This window comes from Zootoca vivipara, chromosome 9 (assembly GCF_965207765.1).
Source record: "Zootoca vivipara chromosome 9, rZooViv2.hap1.1, whole genome shotgun sequence".
NCBI lineage: Eukaryota > Metazoa > Chordata > Lepidosauria > Squamata > Lacertidae > Zootoca > Zootoca vivipara.
The window spans coordinates 7,615,358-7,638,104 of NC_142592.1; the positions used below are offsets into that span (position 1 = coordinate 7,615,358).

Genomic DNA, 22,747 nt, shown 5'->3' on the forward strand with positions numbered 1-22,747 from the left:
AGCGTCCTCCATTTTATCATCGTAACAATCCTGTGAGGCACACAAGTGGTTCTAACATCACCTTTTGAAAGTATTTGCATGTGTTTTCCCTCGTACCTTAAGTGGTCAGTTAGTCATCATTGGCAGCCATGTTTACTTGGAAGGTATTACTCGCGCAGTACGTGCAATAAGACTTTCTTCCTGTAGAGAGGAATACAGCTTTGAAACCAGCAGATTTTAATTAGTGTCTTAATTGCCCAGTGACCCTAGCTTGCTTCCATGCCTCGACTCATTCCGCACGTGTCATCTGGCTTGCGAAATAATAAACGTTTTAGCCTCGACTCGCTCTTGTTTTCTTTCCTCTGCCAACAGGCAAACACGGCTACCCACCTTGAAATGTGAGTGCAGAACTGCGTGCTTAAACCACACCTGTCCCTTGGGAGATTCCTGCATGGCAGGGGGTTGGGATGGATGACCCTTGGGGTTCCTCCCCAACGCCACAGTTCTAGGGGAAAATGCGAAGCATCCGCCCTTCTCTCCCTCCACCGCTAGCAACAGAAAAGGGCGAGGCAGGAGTTTCATTCGTCTCGCTCGCAGAGCCAAGCTTCCCAGGCGCTCTTTTGGACCCTCGGAGGCGCAAGGCCCACTCAGCATCTCAGGCTACTAATCGCCGTGGGGGCTGCCCTTGGGGCGGGGCCGGCTTCACTTCTCCCTCGTGCGCCTGCGCGAGCCTCTGCCACGCTAGGAGACCTCCTCCGCTAGGGTGGGGGCACGCTGCGTGCCCTTTCCCGGGACCTGGCGTTCGCGCGGAGGCCTGCTTCGCTTCTCCGCCGCGCGCCTGCGTGAGCATCTGCAGCTGGCGCCGCGGCTGCGCAAAGAGATCTCCTCCGCTGGGGGGGGGCACGCTGCGTCCCCTTTCCCGGAACCTGGCGTTCGCGGGGAGGCCGGCTTCGCTTCTCCGCCGCGCGCCTGCGCGAGTCGTTGCTGCCGCCGCCGCCGACGCCAAGGGAGCCCGCCGGGCGGAGAAGGGCGAACTTTGAAGGTGCTTCGCGCTGAGGGGGCAGCGACGCCGCCCGAACGAGGCCGACATGCAGAGCTGGAGCCGCGTCTACTGCGCTCTCGCCCAGGTAGCGGCCCGGAGGGGGCGGGTGGGGAGGCGAGGAGCGGCGGGTCTCGCCGCTGGACTCAGAGCGAGAGGGCGGGCGGGAGCTCAGGCGACGCCCCGGCGAGGCCGCGCTCCGACCTTGGGCCCGACGCCTCTCGCAGGTGCGCGGCAGGCAGCTGTTCAACAGGGGAAGCTCCGAGGCGGAGCACCTGCTTTGCGGGCGGGAAGCCACTCCAGGTCGCGGCTGTGAGGGGGAATCGGCCGTCCGTCGAGGAGGCCGCTGTGCTTCCCCCTTGGGAGTCCCGTCGGGGCTACACCCCCCCCCCCCGCAGATGGTCAGGGGGTGGTAGTGCGGCGACGTGGGGAGCCCTAAGGCCGAAGAAAGAGCTGTGCTTTAGGCGGTGATCAGCCCGTATGATCTGAATTGCAGAGTTGGAAAGGAACTACGGGGGTCATCTTCGAAGACAGGTCCTCTGGCTGGGTCGGGATGGTATAGGGTTGGGGGAAACAACTCCCTTCTCTTGCGGGGGCTCAATTAGTGCCAGTGCCTTCCGTTAAGAGTTCGGATGTAACCTTTGACGGCTCCCTTTCTATGGAGGCGCAGGTTGCAGCCACAGCAAAGTTGGCATTTTTCCATCTCCGCGGTATTAACCAGTTGGTCCCTTACCTTTCTTGCCCTGATCTGGCCACAGTGATCCATGCCACGGTTTGACTACTGTAACTCGCTCTACTCGGGGCTGCCCTTGAAACTGTCCCAGAAACTCCAGTGGGTGCAGAATGCTGCAGCAAGGCTCCTCACGGGGTCCTTGCCATGTTAGCATATCCACCCAGTGCTTTACCAGCTGCACTGGCTCCCGGTGGAGTACCGAGTCAGGTTTAAGGTGCTGGTTTTGACCTTTAAAGCCCTATGCGGCCTAGGACCCTCGTACTTACGGGACCGCCTCTCCTGGTATGCCCCGCAGAGGACCCTCAGGTCCACAAATAGTAACAGCTTAAGAGTCCTAGGCCCAAAAGAAGCCAGACTATCCTCCACAAGGGCCAGAGCTTTTTCAGTGATGGCACCGACCTGGTGGAATGCTCTGTCCTATGAGACTAGGGCCCTGCAGGACTTGATCTCCTTCCGCAGGGCCTGTAAGACAGAGTTATTCCGCCAGGCCTTCAATTTAGCCTGATCTGCCATCCCCCCCCTCCTTTTCCTTTTTTATGAAGAAACCCATCTGGTTCCTCACATCAAAATTTATTATTATTATTATTATTTTATTTTATTCATTGAATTTATATACCACCCTCTACCTGAAGGTCTCAGGGCGGGTCACAGAACAAGGTCAAGATATAAAGCCACAACAGATATAATCAAAATAAAAACAACAACCCAGTAACACCCCCACTCCCCCCAAAAGAGCCATTTTTAAAAGGGCATAGCATCCAGTCCAACTCCCTACAACTACAGGAATCTTTTGCCCAACGTGGGGCTCGAACCCACTGCCTTGAGTTGGAGCATCTCTACCAGTTTAGCTATACCAGACCAAACACTGGTGCAAGATAATTTTATGTGTTCCTTTATCATGGAATCGTAGAGTTGCAAGGGATACGGAGAGTCATCTAAATCCAATTCTCTGCAATATAGGAGTCTCAACGTGCAGCTCCCACCCCTCCACAAAAAATCCAGTTTGAAACCATACCAGACCCTGCTTAGCTTTGCAAACAGTGCTGGCTGTTTTCTTGGGGCACTAATATGAAGTTTTTATATGCCTGTTGTCTTTGTCCATGGAGTTTTCTTGGCAAAATACTGGAGTGGTTTGCTAGTTCCTTCTCCAGGTGTAATTCAGAGCCGGAATTAAGATTGCCAGAAGAAATATCAACAACCTCAGATATGCTGATGACACAACCTTGATGGCAGAAAGTGAGGAGGAATTAAAGAACCCTTTAATGAGGGTGAAAGAGGAGAGCGCAAATATGGTCTGAAGCTCAACATCAAAAAAAAACCAAGATCATGGCCACTGGTCCCATCACCTCCTGGCAAATAGAAGGGGAAGAAATGGAGGCAGTGAGAGATTTTACTTTCTTGGGTTCCATGATCACTGCAGATGGTGACAGCGGTCATGAAATTAATACACCTGCTTCTTGAGAGAAAAGCAATGACAAACCTAGACAGCATCTTAAAAAGCAGAGACATCACCTTGCCAACAAAGGTCCGTATAGTTAAAGCTATGGTTTTCCCAGTAGTGATGTATGGAAGTGAGAGCTGAACCATAAAGAAGGCTGATCGCCGAAGAATTGATGCTTTTGAATTATGGTGCTGGTGGAGACTCTTGAGAGTCCCATGGACTGCAAAAAGATCAAACCTATCCATCCTGAAGGAAATCAGCTCTGAGTGCTCACTGGAAGGACAGATCTTGAAGCTGAGGCTCCAGTACTTTGGCCACCACATGAGAAGAGAAGGCTCCCTGGAAAAGACCCTGATGCTGGGAAAGATTGAGGGCACAAGGAGAAGGGGATGACAGAGGACGAGATGGTTGGACAGTGTTCTCGAAGCTACAAACATGAGTTTGACCAGTGGAAGACAGGAGTGCCTGGCGTGCTCTGATCCATGGGGTCACAAAGAGTCGGACACGACTAAACAACAACAATATGAAGTTTTATTTGCTGCTATGAAGTTTTTATTGCTGCTGCAGCAGCACAACTGTACGCTGTCATCTACTCCAGAGCGGCAACAAAATGCTACAACTGTCCCAACGGTTTGATTTCACCCCCAAAGGCGCACAACTCCATTGCCTCCAGAGACAGATGGATTCCAACAACAAGATGAAGCTGACCACTCTGGCTTGTTATGCACACGGAGCTTTGGAGTAGGACAGAGGAGAGAAGCCACAAAACTTCAAAAGCCCAACAGCTGTTAGTACTGTGGTGGCCATGTCATAGAATTGTAGCGTTGGAATTGGACCATGAGGGCCATCTATTCCAACCCCCTGCAATGAAGGAATATTTTGCCCAATGGGAGGCTTGAACCCATGACCCTAAGGTTTAATAGTCTCGTGCTGTACTGACTGAGCTATCCCAGCAGGTGTATTGCACCTTGCATCTAGTGTAGGCTGCAGTATATATGCTGCTTCTCTGGGGTGGGTTTTACATTCCTCCTTAGCTGGGGAGAAGGTATCAGAGTAGTTTGCTACTGTTTTGACCACCAAGTCATGCTGCCTATGCTGGTGGGTGGTGAATGGGCTTGGCATCTTTATATGTGGTTGCAGCAAACTTAAGCAAGAAACATGGGCTGGTAAGGGGGGATTGCAGCAGCTTCCTGCAAATTTATTCTTGCCATCTCTTAAAAAAAAACTTGGCAATCCTTTGATCTACTTAATTGTACTTTGCATTACTTGTTTCTTTTTATGGCATCTGTGTCTGAGCCTGGTAGAGAGGCTTATTCCTTTGACTTTTCAAGGAGGAGAATTCAAAAAGAAGGGACTCTTCTTCTGTTGTGTTCTGAAATAAAGGACATATTTTGTTAGCTGTTCTGCACTAGAGAGTATCACCTTATATAAGAGATGCCAGGCAGTCTGTGAGGCCTTTTGCATGCTCCACGGAGACCTTTGGTGTCATTCTTTGTATTTTCTAATAAGTCAGAGGTTAAAAAAAAGTGAGGAAGTGTTGACTTGTGTTATCTGTACATAGACTTTGCCACTTCCAATCAGCAGTGAAAGGCAATGTTCAGAATAGGTGCTCATTAAAATAGATTTCAGTGGAACTTTCCCAACATTTATTTTTCTAACTCCAGTAGCTAATTATGCATAGTAAACAAAAGTGTTGTTCAGTGTGCAGAAATCACACAAGTGGGGCAGGGTTTTTACCAATACACTGTGATAATTTCCACCCCAGCCTAGTTGTTTCAAATGATAAATACAGATATTGAGGATCTGAAGAAGAAAATGACCCATAGAAAGTATATCTCCTTAGGAACTAAAGTGGGAGGACAAGTGAAGGTTTTAAAATGAATATTGAACTTTAATGAGTTTAGTTAATCCTGTGAGTAACAATTTGTGTGTTTCTTTAATACATACACTATCCTCGTTGGAAAACATAAATTTATTTCTTCTTGTTTTTCAAATCAGAGAAGCCATTTTAACCGGATCCAGCCTGGCTTACAAGGCATTTCTGTAGTGCCTTTAAGAACCTATGCTGACCAAGGTAAATATTATGTAACTTTAAACATTCCATTCAAAAGTAACATTAAACTGTACATTTAAATATTTTGGGGCATTTCCCCCCATTTCTGCCTCTGTGGTGTTCTTCAGTATTATTAAGATGTTACTACATTGTAAAAAGGGACGCGGGTGGCGCTGTGGGTTAAACCACTGAGCCTAGGGCTTGCCGATCAGAAGGTCGGCGGTTTGAATCCCTGTGACGGGGTGAGCTCCCGTTGTTCGGTCCCTCCTCCTGCCAACCTAGCAGTTCGAAAGCATGTCAAAGTGCAAGTAGATAAATGGGTACTGCTCTGGCGGGAAGGTAAACGGTGTTTCCGTGTGCTGCTCTGGTTCGCCAGAAGTAGTGACTGGAAAGGATCAGGCCCCTTTTCCATGTACTGTATTTAAAAGGAAAACATAGCTGAGATACTGCAAACATAGTGTTACAATACCTCAAGCTTACTGTTGTATTTTTGTGATATTAGCTATAATAAAAATGATGATGATGATGATAAATAATAATCTGTGGCCATGGAAGACTGATTGGTTTGATTGCTCACATGGATTGCTGTATCAGTTGTTACTGTTCCTGTAGGCTTTTTTATACTGAAATATCTTTTAGTGGAGCTGAGGCTCCAATACTTTGGCTACCTCATGAGATGAGAAGACTCCCTGGAAAAGACCCTGATGTTGGGAAAGAAGGGGATGACAGAGGACGAGATGGTTCGACAGTGTTTTCGAAGCTACTAACATGAGTTTGACTAAACTGCGGGAGGCAGTGAAAGACAGGAGTGCCTGGCATGCTCTGGTCCATGGGGTCACGAAGAGTCGGAAATGACTAAACAACAACAATCTTTTAGTGGACTGTCTTGCATTATACACTGTCTTGGTAACTGCTGGTTTAAAGACAGTATATAAATCATTTTAATAATTATGTCATAATGTAAATGCCCTGATACGTCTCTAGCTATGTGCAGTTAATTGCATTGGAACACATGTGGATGGACTCTTGAATGTGCATCCAATCAAAATTAATGCAGCACTGGTAGATGACATGTTCAGAAACTTCCTTCTTTTTAAATGGAAAGAATTGCATTGCTTTTTTCTCTCATTTCAAAGAATAAGTAGAGGAATTGTATCCAAGAAAGATACAATGGGCAGACCCACTGGAAAAAATGGACTTAGTCGTGTCTGTTGATTTCAGTGGATCTGCTTCAATGGATCACACAACCCTGTGTGATCTCGTTTTTCTGTCTGTGCAATATCTGACTGGAAAATTTTAAAATGTAAAATGTTTTCTTACATCTTCCACATCTTATAAACATCTGACATCTTTTTCTGTCAGTTGATGCAGATGTTACTGTCATTGGATCTGGCCCTGGAGGGTATGTTGCAGCAATCAAAGCTGCTCAACTTGGCTTTAAGGTAAGGAAACAGGATGAGAATAATCACATAATGTAGCCGTGGCACAGATAATCTTGTAGTTGTGGTTCTTGCAATTATGTCAAAAGGAAGACGGCCATTTGTAGCTTGGCCGTCTGTATCTTGAAGATGCAAATTGGATGGGTTTAAAAGAGGGTTCCAGCCATAGCCAAACTCGGTCCTCCAGATGCTTTGGGACTACAACTCCCAGCATCCCTGTCCACTGGTCCTGTTAGCTTGGGATGATGGGAGTTGTAGTCCCAAAACATCTGGAGGGCCGAGTTTGCTTATGCCTGAATTGGGCAATTTCATTGAGGGCAAGACTATCAGTGGCCAATAAACATGATGGCTATGCTCTACCTGTTAGAAGCAGTATGCTTTTGAATACCAGTTATTGGAAACTGGAAGGGGGAGAGGCCTTTTAGGTCTTGTGGGTTTCCCATCAGCATCTGGTTGGCCACTGTGAGAAAGCTCAACTAGATGGGGCATTTGCCTGATCCAGCAGGATCCCTTGTGTTCTTATGAATTGCCTGCAGTCTAAAGAACCTGCTATACAAACTTGGGGGAAAGAGTTGTTTGTTGAACAAAAGCCACATCACATTGGAAAGGTAATGTGCAGACTTCACTTGGCACAGATAGGAGGAAGCTAAATTTGCCAGATATATCTAATAGAGAATACACATTATAGCAGACTCATTTTGAAATAAAATCTTTAAGAATAAACTCTTCTGAAGTGTGTCTCTCATATAGAGATGTGGCTGTTATTATGTAGTAGACAATAATGGTGTCTTCGAAGCAGATGAGGTTATATCAGACATTTCTTCAGAAGGAGATCTGTTTCTCTCTAGCAGTGATGGAGAACTTAAGACTCGCTAGATGTTGTTGCAGTCCAACTCTGATCAGCCCTGGTCAGAATAGCCATTGGTTAGGAACGATGGGAGCTTTCTAACAGAATGAAAGTTTTGCCATTAGAAAAAATGCTTATAGGAGTGCTCTAAAAAAAGAATGAATTATTTGAAAATAAAAGAGCAGGAACCCATTGTGGCCTATTTGATCTATGGAGGGGAGACTGTTTTATGAAAATTCATTTTCCTTTTAATACTTAGACGGTCTGTGTGGAGAAGAATGCAACACTAGGAGGGACCTGTTTGAATGTTGGATGCATACCTTCAAAGGTAGGTACAGTTTTTAGTTCTCACCTTGTGCTGTATCTAGATTGGAGGAATATCTACATTCATTTTTGCACAGAAGTACTACTGGGACTCATCAGCATCGTCGTCATCATCATTTTATTTGCATGCTGCCTTTCCACCCCTAGCACCTATGGGTAAGCCGGCCCTGGCTGTGTACTTTTTGAAGCACTTTATTTATGACTACTTCTGTTATGCTTGTGATTATGTAAATCTTTCCATAGTTAAAGCCATGAAAAGAGTTACATAATCACAAGCATAACAGAAGTAGTCATAAATAAAGCACTTCAAAAAGTACACAGCCAGGGCCGGCTTACCCATAGGTGCTAGGGGTGCGGGGCGCCGGGCTCTCAGGGGCGCCAGGCTGAGAGCCCAGGGCTGAGATTTGGAGTCCGGGGATTGAAGAGCCAGGCCAGCCGCTGCCAAGCGGAGCAGAGCAAAGCCCATTGGAGTGCCTCAGGCTTTTCTGCTGCAGGCCCTGAGGCAGCCGGCTGGCTCCGCCCTCCTGCATGCCTGGATTGGTGGGCCGTCGAGAGGCCTACCCAGTGCACGCATGCTGCTCACATAAGGCGTGCAGCTTCCCTCCCAAGTGTCTGTGGGGATTGCTCTCCTCCCTCCACCCACAGTGGCTTGGGAAAGAGTTGCGTGCCCTCCCCAAAAGCTCAACAACTCTGAGCTCCCCCCCAAAATTGGGGGCACTGGTCAGTTTTTTGCACCCCGGTGCCGCATATGCTAAAGACGGCTCTGTACACAGCTAAACTGGACAATTTCCACATGAATCATAGAAGATCTAAAAATAAAGATAAATTTTTTTAATATGAATAACAGGAACAGGAACTCCTAAACAGTAACCCTACCCAAGAGTCTGTTCAGCAGCCTCAGCTTTTGTTGTTTGAGTCAGTCAGGCCTCCACTATCTCAGGCCAAGTGGGAAAAACCAATACGGTCCAACAGTATGAGAAGTCATTAATTGTAATTTTGCAGCATCTTTGGTTAGTGTGTCAGACCATAATTCGGACAGAGAGGCTGAGCATGGAAACTCAAGAGTGACCTTATGTGAATCGTAGCTGTGAGGATTAAATGGATGTGGGAGAATCAGGTACCTGAAGCCCTTGGAGGCAGGGCAGGATGAAAATGTAACAGATACTAGTATTCAGTTTTAATTGGATTATATCCTTCTCAATAGAAGAAAGGAAAAGCGATTTCACCTTAAATGGCTGGTTGTTGCCAGGATCTGGAAGTCAGTTATTTGGTAGTACATTTGTTATTTAAGTCAACCTGGTGTGTCTAACTCTCATGAGTGAAACCTGGCCATCAAAATTTAATAATGGGGCCTAACAAGCAACAGCTACCACTCCTATAAAATATAAAATACTAATATATAAAATAAATAAATACTACTTTATTTAATCTACGCCTTGGAGGCTGGGTTTGGCTGCTATGCATTTATTAATGCAGAAGAGTTTCTAATTTACAGTTCAATGCATCTAGCCAGGTATACGCTAGACTAGATGTTCTTAAACTGTAGTCTGCAGATCATCTGGTAGTCTGCAAGTTCCATCCATGCAGCATGTCAGATTGGTTGTGGAACAGCTAATAATACCTGTATTTGACCCTACACTTGATTATTATTTTTCTGACAGTGGAGGTGTGGCTGTTTTGGTCAGGATCAGATTAAAGAGCAGGCTAATGAGGCTTTGGCCTAAGGCTTCGATTTTCATAACATGGCACTGGTGCTGCCTACTATTTTTTTCATTAAAATTTACCTGTAAGGGTAAGACTATAGTTATTAAAATCTGAGTTATGTATGTAAGTACACATGTTTACTTCTGGAATTAGACATAGAATGCCCACAGGAGCAAATAAATCTCATGTGGTTTAAATCCAATAATTTATTTTTAAATATGATACAAAGAAAGTAGCTGTCTTTTTATTCTGGAATATGAAGTATCATTTTCTTTGAGAATCTTTGTGACTTCCCGACTAATTGGGTAGAATTAATGCCAAATGTGAACCCTATGCGGCTGCTGAGTTGATATTGCTCCTTTGCATTGTTGCTTAACTCTTGATGGTTTTGTCAAAGTGACTTGCTTTTATGTGTCCAGCTGCATGAAAGTTACAAAGATGTATTAATGAAACTGATAACTAATGGAGCATTGGTTCACTCATGCACCTGTGTCACTTGATTACTTCATGACAAGCAGCTGATTGTGTGAACTGACTCTCTTGAATAATAGCCAGTGTGGTGTAGTGTTTAAGAGTGGTGGACTCGTAATCTGGTGAACTGGGTTCCCGTCCCTGCTCCTCCACATGCAGCTGCTGGCTGACCTTGGGCTAGGCACACTTCTCTGAAGTCTCTCAGCCTCATTCATCTCACAGAGTGTTTGTTGTGGGGGAAGGAAGGGAAAAGGAGATTGTTAGCCGCTTCGAGACTCCTTAGGGTAGTGATAAAGCGGGATATCAAATCCAAACTCCCCCCCTCCTCCTCCTCCTCCTCTTCTTCTCCATTGCATTTGAGATAATGTGAATTGATAAGGAAGTTCTTTATGGAAATTTATGTAGTCCATTCATACTTCCGTTCATTCATTCACTTGATACTGCAGGCATCAAGTGCTGAACATGGTGGTGTTTTCCTGAAGCCATATTAATAACCAATGTGAAATTACTTCATTCTGTGAAATTACAATGTGAAATTACTTCATTCTGATCTTAGGATAAATAGTAGTGATGTCATACTATAGCAAGGGTGACTTAACCAATGCTCATCCAAATGTTGTTGGACTCCAACTCCCATCAGCCCCAGTCAGTCCAACGATATCTGGAAGGCTGCAGGTTAGCCACTCCTGAACTGCACTAATCTTTTACTACCGGTACAATATCCCCTTTGGAAATTATGTGCTTTGTTTAATGTTGTTTTATGTTACAGGCCTTGCTAAACAATTCACATCTGTATCATTTAGCCCATGGAAAGGACTTTGCTAGTAGAGGAATCGAAAGTAAGTATGAAATACCATCTGTTGACATTCCAAATATCCTGGTTCTGCTGTGCTAGTGCATAGCGAGATAATTTACGGGATTGGATATTGGGTTAGACTGCTGTATCCTCTTAATATAGTCCTCCCAAAAAATAGGGAGTCAACTCTGCATATTTAAAAGGATGTAATAAATTAAATAATGTTAATTAAATTAAAATTATATGTACCCAGAAACTTGCCAGACAGGCCAATACTTAGCTGGAATCCAGTACATTACTTTTGTTTGAGCTACTGGGTAAAATATTGTCTGTGAGTTGCTCTTGTCTGTAGAGGAAAGGTCAAAAGGCTTAAATTTTGATAGAAAGAATTATGCTTAACATTCCTTGCGCACAGCGGGGCTTTCACTTGCTTCCTGGTGCAGCCCTGTGTTCCTTTCCCCAAGCTGCTCCTGTGGGTGAGATTTGATAAATCACTGCTTGATTTAGAGCAGGTGGGAGAATAAGCAATGTTCTTCCACTCTGCATGAAAAAGCGGAATGTTCTTTGGCTTTTGAAGCCTTGCCTTTCAATTTTGTTCTAAATGAAAGCTAATAATTCAGGGAAGCAACCTGAAAGAGTCAGGTCATTCCATGGCTATGGTCTTGATTCTGATCTAAGCAAACTTAAATCATTAGAAAATATATACATATATAAGCCAAATTTATAGGCCTACTTCTCTTTCTTTTAGTCACCATGCCATGCAGTATGTATTAACCTGTCTTTTGAATTCACAGAAATAACTCTTAACATTTTAAAGCAAGATGTAGACCAGGGGTCCCCAAACTACGGCCCCCGGGCCGGATGCGGCCCAATCGGCCTTCCAATCCGGCCCGCGACGACCCCCGCCGCCCGCTGCCGCCGCCCACTCTCACGGCGCGCGGCGCAGCGGCGATCTGAAAAATCGGCAAAAAATTGCCGAAAATCCTTTGTGCGCATGCGTACGGGCCTCTCCCGACCCGGAAGAGGTCATTTCTGGTGCACTTCCGGGTCGGGGGAGGCCCATACGCATGCGCACAAGCGATTTTCGCCGATTTTTTTTCCGCCCGTGTGCGTGTGCGCATGCGCACGGGCGCGCACTCCCCCGCCCTCCGGCCCGCTGCGCGCGCACTCCCCTGCAGTCCGGCCCACCGCGCGGTCGGCGCGGCGGGCACCGGCCCGCCGCTCGGTAAGTCTGGGGACCCCTGATGTAGACTTAATAACGTTTGTTGTAGATAACGTTTGTTGTGGCAAGCATCTTCTTAGAAGAGGCATGCTCTCCTATGTGAGGGCTTTATTTAAGAAACGTGGTGCTGGTGTATTACACCTGATTAATCAGAGACACATTTTAAATGGATAAATTGAAATGATAAATAGACTGAACATTGTTTTATTATTCAAGACATTTGTAGCCCCCCCTTTTAATAGTGCTTTTAAATGAAAATTTAAACAAATGAAAATTACTAAGTCCAAAATGTTACAGAATGTCTATCAATAAAAAAACAAGATATCACTAGCAGCATAAAGATACATCTTCCACTAAAAGTATGGAATAATAGTGTGAGTTTGACGGCACATACGGTAACACTTTTTAGTTCTGGTGCCATATTCCTGGGGAGGGATCTGCAGAACTGGGGCCCAGCCACAAGACAAGCCTTGTCCACAGCCACCACGTTTTATCTTAGAGCAGGGTCTTTTGTGGAAAATCTCAAAGGAATCCTCTGATACAACTTCAGTATTGTAGGGTACACCCACCGGGGTAATGGAGATACATGAAGGAAGGGAGATATTGGTGTCTTAAGTTAATAAAACTTGCTAGATATTTCACTGAAGCATTTAATAGAACTGTAAGAACTTTGCTATGTGCTTAAGTCTGCAAAAATAAAGTCTGTGTTCCATTTGCACATACTTATATAGTTACAGGACTCAAACTGAATTTAGAGAAGATGATGGAGCAGAAAAGTGGTGCAGTCAAGGCCTTAACAGGGGGAATTGCTCACTTGTTTAAACAGAACAAGGTACGTCTGGACTCTGAACCAAAAGCAGTTTGCTGCTTGCGCTATTCCTGGCCATTTCTTGGTCACTTTAGAAGTTGGTGCCGGTGTAAATTGCCGCTTTTCTATAAATGGTTGCCAGGACTGCAGCCCAATTTGCAATTCATCACATGGAATATGATACCCAAGTAAGTCATACAGGGAGTGGACCCATTGAAATCGATGGATATAGCCTGAGGGTGATTAACGTTGGCTATTGCCCAGAGATTAGTGGTTTTAATCCCATCTTCAAATCTAAACTGATAGTTCTTGGCGCGAGAAGCCAGATCAATCATTGACTCCTTTTGCTCAGACATATAGCCTGAACATGGTCAAATACATCCCTGAAGAACCAGAGGATGAAGTTTTTTTGGCTTGGTTAGAACTTTTATCATGGGCTGCATATCCACTACCGTAGCAACTGCTGAAGGTGGAAGCCCCATCAATATGTGTGCTGCTTGCAGTCCCCCCCCCCTGTGTTGCTTGAATGCCCACTGTTCTTTAAAGGCTTGCCAGCCACCTAATCTGCTTCATTTGTAGGCCAAGCTTCCTTTCAAAGTGAAGATATTCATTTCTATACTTTCTTCACACTTTAAAAAACAGGTGGCTGGCTGGCCTCCTCTTGGGTGTTCTTGGGGATCACTGGGACCTGAATGCTGATAGGATCAAGTCGTACTCATTAAATGCATGGAAACTTAAAGAGTTGTTAGCTTAGACTAAAAACACCAGTGTGTTTCAAAGCCGAAACATCTTATGTGTGCCCCGTGCCACAAAAAGCCCCCCCCCAAACTTTACTCCATCAACCTCTGTGTATCAGATTTCAGGGCCTCCTTTTAAAAAGGGTAAATGATAGCATTGCTGCAATCTGGAATGTTTCTTAGTTAATTTTGTTTAAGAAGAGCTTTCTTTTTTGAAGGTGACACATGTTTCTGGGTTTGGAAAAATAACTGGCAAAAACCAGGTCACTGCAACGAAAGATGACGGCAGCACTCAGGTCATTAATACAAAGAACATCCTCATAGCTACTGGCTCAGAAGTAACACCTTTCCCGGGAATTACGGTATGACTTGATTTTAAAACTTTTTTACTAGTGTGCTCACTGCTCACTTGCCATTAACGGACTGCAAAAATGGGCCAGCAAACCCACATTTTCAGCTGTGCTTGGCATGCCCTGAGTCAAGAAATCTTCCTCTCCCTGACCTCAATCAGATACATGCCTAACATTGTATTGGGATCAGAAATTCTTAGCCCTTTTCTAGCTCTCAGGTGCCTTTGTTAGGTCATTTAATGTGTTCCAGTAACAAGTGATAATTTTCCAGCGACAGGACTGTCAAATAGGAACATTAGTATTCTTTGTTGCTTCTGTTTTCAGTGTTACTTATGTTACCTTCCATAGGTGTAAGAATCATGCTAGTTTGCTAGGACTTGAGTTGTATGTGCTGGCAAATTAGGCTGAGGGCCCTTCACCTTGCACAGCTACAGCAAAGGTAGACCAGAGGGCTTGTGTGATGAAGGGAGCCTGTTGCTAGGCAAAGAGTTGTATCCACTTAAGTCCATTGAAATTAAAAGGCCCAAGTTAGTTCTGCCCATTCCATTCAAGGGGTCTCCTCTGTGTGACTAATGTTGTATACAATCCAGAATGAGGAGGATCATTTCTGGAAAAGTGCCAGCGAGAGTTGCTTGGTCTGGAGAATGGTTTCATTTTCTAGCTGCTTCTGTCCTGTGCTGAGGTAACTGGTTGAATGGCAAGAACAGGGCACCGAAATAACAAGGGTTAAGCCAGGCTCCCGAGTTCAAATGTAATAACAATCCACACTTGATAGGAAGCTAAGATTTGTAAGCCAGCAGCAAAACATGGTTTCAAATGGTGATTTGCTGCCCTGAAATAAACCATGGTTAAGTTCAGAGAAACCATAATTAGGCCAGGTCGAACTTTTCTTGCTTATGGCCAGAGGTGTTTGCAACATGGAAACTAGCTCAAATATATATTGTACAACAAATCCCGTTTGCAAATACAAATAGGCTAAACATACCATGGTGTGGTGGCTGTTAAATATTCACTTCCGAGATCAGAAGAGATTGGGTGTGTTCATGGTGGTATGACTGTTGTCTTACATATTACCTTGAAAAAAATGTTGGCATTTTATACACAGTGTATGCTTTTATACAAAAGTCTCATATTTGGGAGAATTTATTTTCTTTTAAATTTGTTTAGATTGATGAGGATACGGTTGTATCTTCCACGGGGGCTCTTTCTTTGAAGCAAGTCCCTGAAAAAATGGTGGTCATTGGTGCAGGAGTCATTGGTGTAGAACTGGTAAGAAGTGCTCTACCTCCTTTTAATTTTTTTCAGCGTCTGTCAATATTCCTAGTTGACATGCGAAAAAATATTTCTGGGCCTCATGCAATTGCCTGTAGGGGTCTATTGGGCTGACGGCAGTCACGCAAACCAGTCAAGGTACTAAGGAAACATGGGTTGAATATACCAGTGCCCTTCTATGAGGGCTGCTTATACGGCTGTTATGATTCTTGCAATCGCAGGAATAGTTTTCCAAATGGCAACAGTTGTGCAAATAGCAGCAGCTCTCTATCCACTGGTACGTGGAGGTCCCATGCCATACAGGCTTTATTTCTAGGCCGTTCTGTTTGGCAGCCTTGCATGCTTGCACAATCGAACACATGGGGCTTAGTGAATATTTGCACAAATGTTGACATATATCAGGGCTTCTGCAGGACTGGAAGGAGTTACAATCCAATAACCTCTGGAGGACCACAGGTTCCCCATTCCTGGTTTATTGTGTTCCTAGTTAAGGAAATTTATCGGTCAGGGAAATTGTCATGAAAGTGTAGCAGGCGTTGTGCAAAAGGTTAAAAAACATTCATGGGCTGTTTAAAGATTTCTGGTGGAGTTAATTAAATCTTCCATGGTTGCCATTAGTCAGATGAATTTGTAGCAAAGGCAATACACAGGAGCTATAAAATCTCTCTCTCTCTCTCTCTCTCTCTCTCTCTCTCTCTCTCTCTCTCTCTCTCTCTCTCTCTCTCTTAAATAAAGTAAAAATGGGCTTGTTTGCATTGCAGGGTTCAGTCTGGCAGCGTCTCGGTGCAGATGTGACAGCTGTGGAGTTCTTGGGCCATGTGGGTGGATTGGGTATTGATATGGAGATATCGAAGAACTTCCAGCGTATTCTCCAGAAGCAAGGCTTTAAATTTAAACTGAATACTAAAGTTACCGGTGCTACCAAGAGACCCGATGGAAAGATTGATGTTTCGTAAGTATGTATGCAACTACGTAAATATGTAACTTAAAGAAACAGGTTGTCTACTTTTTATAAAACCTAAGTTAGCCCCAGTTCAGACTTGGGATCCAGGGAGTGGTGGAATTACTGGCATCTATATATATACAGTCGAACCTCGTTTTGTGGCCGTGATCCGTTCCGGAGCCCCGGCCGCTAGCCGAAAAGGACACAGGGCAAAGCGCTGCATCTGCGCACGTGCATGGAGCAGTTTGCGCTTCCACGCATGCGCAAGCGACAAACCCGGAAGTAACCCATTCCGGTACTTCCAGGTTTGCCGTGGATGTTCGCTGGAATGGACGCTAGTCGAGGTGGGTGTTCATGGAAGTATTACTGTATATGAGACTGGTTCTTAGGCTATTTCAAATATATTTTCATCTCTGGAAACATGTTTACAGAACTGTAGCTATCGGCATGGAAAGTGTATATTGTAGAATCAAATATACTGAGTTGTAGCTTGAGTCACACTCAGGGAATAGACCCACTAAAATAACGTTATTCTGGTCCATTGATTTTTTTTCAGTGTCGCCCAATGTGGTGCCATCTAGGTGTTGTGTTGGGTTTCAACTCCCACGTGCTTCTGGTGCCAAAGCCTCCATAACCTGCGATGCAAAGTGACAGGTTCCAGTGAGATCTCATGATATTTTGCTACAGTCTCATTGGAAGCAGTGGGGTTTCTCTGCAGGCGGTGCCCCCACTGCCTGAGGCGACTGCTTCACCCTGTCTCATAGCCAGGCATCCCTGCTGACCATTGGCCAGGCTGGATGGGGTTGATGGATGTTGGGAGTCCAACATCTGCAGAGCTACCCCTGACGTAGGTGATGTAAACCATTAGTTCATGCTTTAAAAAACACACAACACAGACAAGTCCTCTTGGAGATGCTAATCTTGGATAATGACGGTTACTTATGCCTCTTACACTGCACAAATTGAAATGTTTCTAATGTAATAGGCATTGGCATCCTGTTCACATGTTCAAAATCTTACATTTGTTGCATGTGGTGGCTGGATAAAAAACCACAAAGTTTAAACTTGAATTTGTTACACTCTCGATGTGTAGACTCTCTATGAATTTCACAAAATCCCTATGCCGTTTGATTTTATTGTTTGTAGCACAGCTGGCAAGATTCAGAAATTAGCTGGACAAGGTGTAGTCGAAACAATTCGAAGGGGGTTTAAGAGACAATCCCACCTTTCATTATAGACATGGTGTTGTTGTGACTGAGATGATTATAATATTTCTTTCGTTTAAGCTGTTTGTTGGAGAACTGCTGTAGTCACTTACTGTGACATGAATGTAAAAACATGTAAATCTAGTATGGCTTAACTATAATTTGCTGTAGTTTTGCAGGGCATTGACATATTATCCATGTAACGACCCATAACTGTTAGATTAGGCATCCCCAAACTTCAGCCCTCCAGATGTTTTGGACTACAATTCCCATCTTCCCCGACCACTGGTCCTGTTAGCTAGGGATCATGGGAGTTGTAGGCCAAAACATCTGGAGGGCCGCAGTTTGGGGATGCCTGTGTTAGATAAAAAGGAGTGATCAGGAGTCATTGACAACAGGTGTACTAACAGTGCTTCTCTATTCATGAAGACTGCCCTTCTCCTTTCCCCCCAGGATTGAAGCTGCTGCTGGTGGCAAGGCAGAAGTGATCACTTGCGACGTACTTCTGGTTTGTATCGGGCGGCGCCCATTCACTAAGAATCTTGGCCTGGAAGATGTGGGTATTGAACTAGATAATAGGGGAAGAATCCCAATCAACAACAGATTCCAAACCAAAGTCCCAAAGTAAGTGAAGTAGTCAGTTGGGCTGTTGGAAATTGTTTTTTCTGAGTTGCTGTTTTGAGTTTAAAGTTAAGGTTCCGTTGTATTAACAAGATGGGTATAAAAACTGGTTGTAGTTTAGTGCGGGAGCATTGGTTAAGTGGAGGAAGATTTATACTGTGTCAGATTGTTACAATCTCCTCTTTTGGCTTGTATTACTCTTACTACAATCATAATTAATATATGCTAGAAAAGGATGACTAGAACAAGCCCATTTACCTTGGGCCTTCATTTACCTTTGGCTTAAAACGAGACTGTAGCTCAAAGTCATTTTACCTTAAAAAAATGAATAGTTTCAAATAAGATTAGAAATTTGGCTCTTCGTTGTATTATTATTATTTTTAGCCTATTCCATGTATATTCAGGACAATGGGTCAAAAGCTGCTGTTACAGTGCATGTTTTTATGTCTATCTGCCTGTTTTTCTTTACTTGGCAGCATCTATGCTATTGGCGATGTAGTTGCTGGACCGATGCTTGCTCACAAAGCGGAAGATGAAGGTATTTTGTGTGTTGAAGGAATCGCTGGAGGTGCAGTTCACATTGACTACAACTGTGTGCCCTCAGTCATTTACACACATCCTGAAGTTGCCTGGATTGGAAAATCGGAGGAACAGCTGAAAGAAGAGGTACTATTTATAGTTTCTTCTGTTCACTCATAGTAGAGCAGTGTGTCTATGCCCTGGTTTGCATGTATCACTAAGCCAAACCACGGCTAAGCATGAACTTAATGATTGTGCAGGTACTTGCTGCAAACGTGTCGGCCAGTTTGCTCCTCACCCAGTAGTCCTGCTGCCCAGAGCTAAACTGTAGTTTAGCTTAGAATATCATCTGAACCCCAGGCTCTTGCTCCAGACAACCCATGAATTTTAAGAACTTTTCAGACTACTGAAGGTATTTTTTGCTTTGAACTGCTTTGAGCTTCACTAAAGAATTATTATTATTATTAATCAAATTAGGGGACGCAAGTGGCACTGTGGTCTAAACCACTGAGCCTAGGGCTTGCCGATCAGAAGGTCGGCGGTTCGAATCCCCACGACGGGGTGAACTCCTGTTGCTCACCAGCCTGGGTCCAGACATAAAGCTAAACCAAACCATGGCTTAGTGCCAAGTAACATTGCACCAGAACAGCTGGGGGGAGGAGTGGAGGAATGTGATTTTTTTACTGTGAGTACCTGAATGCTTGTGTGTTAACACTAAGCTAACCATAGCTAAATGTTACAGGTAGGTAGCCGTGTTGGTCTGAGTCGAAACAAAATAAAAAAAAATTCTTCAGTAGCACCTTAAAGACCAACTAGGTTTTTATTTTGGTATGAGCTTTCGTGTGCATGCACACTTCATCAGATAGGTATATAGCTAAATGTGATGTGCAAACTGGACCTGGATTTCTTTTGGAGCAAGGGGTAGAATAATGGAGCTGGCCGTAGCAACAATGTGCTTGAATATCAGTGTTTCAGTTTATAGCGGAGAGGAGAGGGAGTCTTTCATGATGTGCCCCCCTCCCAGTCATTGTTTTAGGTAGTGATAGAGCAGCCATGAGTACACAAAGCGAGGTGCTAGGAATCATAGACGTCGTTCAGTCCTGCTCCCAGAAACAAACCACTGTTAAAAACTTGCGGAAGTGAGAACCCCATGGATGTTAGAAACAAGGCTGCTGCAGTTCTGAATGTTACATATTTGGTGTCATATGTGTCTTCTGAGTGCTCTTCAGTTTTCCTGCCTTTTGTCCCAAAGTTGCAAGTGCTTTTCTGTAAGGTTCTGCTACGGCAGCCCCAGTGGGAAGAAAACAATTTGGGGAAAGGGGCTATTTTGAGAGCGCCACTGCCTTAAATCAAGTGTCCACTCCCCACGCCACATTCTTAAGCAATTGCAGCAGTTTCTGTACATGGATCTATAATGGTCATGTCTTCTTCGGACCTCATGAAAATGTAAACTGGGCTGCACCACATCTGATGGCAGGGTTGCAACTCCAGGACTGAATGCTTCTCCACACAAAACATTTGTGTTTGGGAGAAGGCTAGGATAGAACCCTCTCCCGGACACCTAGTTTTCTATGTATGAAATACTTTTGTGTGGAGTAGCATGTGAGCACCCCCTCCCTAACTTGACCTTTCAGAGCTCAGAGGCAGCGAACTGGGGCCTTAGTAAATCTCTGCCTGCATGCAGCCTGAGAAGTCATACTTGAGTTTTCTGCCAGGTGCAGGAGATAATGTCCAGCTTTTTATAACGGTCTTTTGCTTTTTAGGGGGTGGAATACAAGATTGGCAAGTTTCCTTTTGCTGCCAACAGCCGGGCGAAGACCAATGCTGACACAGATGGCTTGGTGAAGATGCTAAGTCACAAAACAACAGACAGGATGCTGGGAGCGCATATTTTAGGCGCAGTGAGTACTATGTGGAATCTGCACGTTGTGCTTCAGAATCTTGAATGTATTTGGTCCTGGTGGTCGGGAGTTCATTATATGCAACCATGTATACTTCTGGCCTCTAAGCATTTGGTGGTGGCTTAATGTTTATATCCCCAAGACTGTTTTGTTTACCACAGCTCAGTTGCTCTTCTTACATGCCTCGTGGTGTTCTGTGTACCTTTTCCTTCCATAATTCAAGAAGATAACCCAAGAATGCCACAACAAATGATGGATTCATGGGCATTTAAATAAACACATCCCTTCTTGCATAACTTAGTCCACTGCAGAATTTGAATTTTTTTGGATTGCAGACTTAAGGCTTTTCACATGCTGGCTCCTAAATCCTCCGTCATAGTGTGCCATTACCATGTGCCACTACCAAGTGCGGCACAGTGGACTTTGCCAGAGTTTTGTGGTGTATGATTTTTCTCTTACTCCATACTCCTCAGTGTGAGGTTCTGACAGTCATGGCATTCGCCAGCAGAATGCAATTCTTTAAAAACAAACAAAAGCAAACCAGAACATGAAAAAACCCATCATGCACACTGCATTCAGAGCACTCTGTGTGCAGTGCTAAAAGCATATAATTTGGTCTTATGCACAACTTTAAACATCCTGAGTGTCTCAGAAGCTATGCTTGAAAGCATGCAAACAGGCATCCAAACCCAGATTTATGATGCTATTACATACAAATATAAGAAGCCAATGGCATCTTAGAAGTGTTGTTCCCCAGTTGCTTTCTCTCACAAGGGAATAACTCAATGGCAGCTGATGAAATATGCACATGTATAATATGTAAATCTTGTTTTTTTCTAATCAGTACTTGCATATTTTAATGAAGATTTCATTGATAGCCCTAAGGCTTTGCTAGGTGTATAGTTGTTTACCTTAAGCATTTAACACAAATCAGATTTAACACCAAATTTTGATAATCTTTCTAAAAGCACAGAATACAGAGCTTTATTTATAGTTCTCTGTACCTCTGCTTTTAATTTTTTCTTGTACATTTATTACTTGCATCATAATAATTTCCTCCCCATCCAGGGTGCTGGAGAAATGATTAATGAAGCTGCTCTTGCAATGGAATATGGTGCATCGTGTGAAGATGTTGCAAGAGTTTGCCACGCACATCCAGTAAGTTGGTGTGAACTGTCTAGTCATTTTTGTCTCTCTGTGGGTTAATTGAAGATCCAGATAACAATTGCAAGGTTCCCCACCATTACTCTTTCCCCCGCATTGTTGTTTAGTCACGTCCGACTCTTCGACCCCCCCCCCCATTACCTTTTCCTAATTACTTTCTTTTGTTCTCAACAGACTGTGTCTGAAGCCTTCAGGGAAGCCAACCTAGCAGCATCATTTGGCAAAGCGATCAATTTCTAAAGCAAAAGGATACATATAACACACAAAGCATATTTTCCTTTGAAAACTGACCGAAGTCTTTGTGAAAAGCTGAGTCATTTGAAAACTTCTGGGACTTAACTAAGTGAACTTTTCTTTTCAACATGAGCTATTTAAACAGATTTGGGGTTGGGGAATCACCCAACAGCTGTACATTAAGTACGTTTGCTTGTTTGTACATTCTAGGTTTCTGCAGAAGACATGCTACAGCAATGGCAGTTTAAGGTTGTAGCGTGCTTAAAGAGAGTCCATCATGTACTTGGGCAAAATATAATTGTTGATACTACCCAGTGTTGCTGTTCTGTCATTGCCAAGGAACTGATACTGTAATATCATGATACTTAAAATATGCCGCTGTCCCCTTTGCACAATGCTGTCGTAATTTTAGTGAGAGGGATATCAATAGGTTTCAACGCGTCACAATCTTTTTAAAGTTATTTTTAAACCAAGGCTAGTCTGTCTCGACTCTTCTTGATATGTGGGACAAAATACATACAGCTGGTTTTGCTCTGTGAACAACCATTTGTATCGATACATTTTTTAAAAATGGAAAAACACCTCTGTTTTTGTGAAACTCATTGAAAGAAAATCAAGTTCTTTTGGAGAAACAAAAATTGGTATTAAAAAAATACACTCTGTGGAAGGCAAGTGGAAGAGTTCGTACAAAGCTGTTGCACAAGCAGGCCAACATTTTTGGCTTTAGCGCCATTGTCCTCTCACAGTGTTCTGACATGAGGTGCAAGCAGCAGTCTCCTTCCTTTCTGCTTGTATGCACAGCTGAATCCAGGTAATAGAATCCATGATGCAGTTTCCCTATGCCTGTGCTTCACATACTGGGTTTCATGACCTCTATTGTGGTGGAGGATCAGTTTTCTTGTCCCTAAAAGGTAAAGGGACCCCTTTACCATTAGGTCCAGTTGT

The 22,747-nt window shown here is 44.2% G+C and overlaps 1 protein-coding gene across 1 annotated transcript; it reads left to right on the forward strand.

Annotated features, from left to right (window-relative positions):
- The first annotated feature begins 939 nt into the window (after positions 1 to 939).
- Positions 940 to 22,275, forward strand: DLD (dihydrolipoamide dehydrogenase). Its single transcript, XM_035126502.3, has 14 exons — positions 940 to 1,106; positions 5,191 to 5,266; positions 6,608 to 6,687; positions 7,791 to 7,859; positions 10,800 to 10,869; positions 12,780 to 12,880; positions 13,812 to 13,955; positions 15,111 to 15,212; positions 15,977 to 16,167; positions 17,817 to 17,987; positions 18,461 to 18,650; positions 20,267 to 20,404; positions 21,473 to 21,562; positions 21,743 to 22,275. Exons 1-14 carry the CDS (start codon positions 1,068 to 1,070, stop codon positions 21,806 to 21,808), a joined length of 1,527 nt encoding a protein of 508 aa, XP_034982393.1. The 5' UTR covers positions 940 to 1,067; the 3' UTR covers positions 21,809 to 22,275.
- The last annotated feature ends 472 nt before the right edge of the window (positions 22,276 to 22,747 follow it).

Excerpts from the sequence above, each read along its gene's own strand:
- DLD (XM_035126502.3), top strand. The coding sequence starts at position 1,068 with ATGCAGAGCTGGAGCCGCGTCTACTGCGCTCTCGCCCAG. Across the intron at positions 7,860-10,799 it reads TTGGATGCATACCTTCAAAG|GCCTTGCTAAACAATTCACA; the intron begins GTAGGTACAGTT and ends TTTATGTTACAG. Across the intron at positions 15,213-15,976 it reads GAGTCATTGGTGTAGAACTG|GGTTCAGTCTGGCAGCGTCT; the intron begins GTAAGAAGTGCT and ends TTTGCATTGCAG.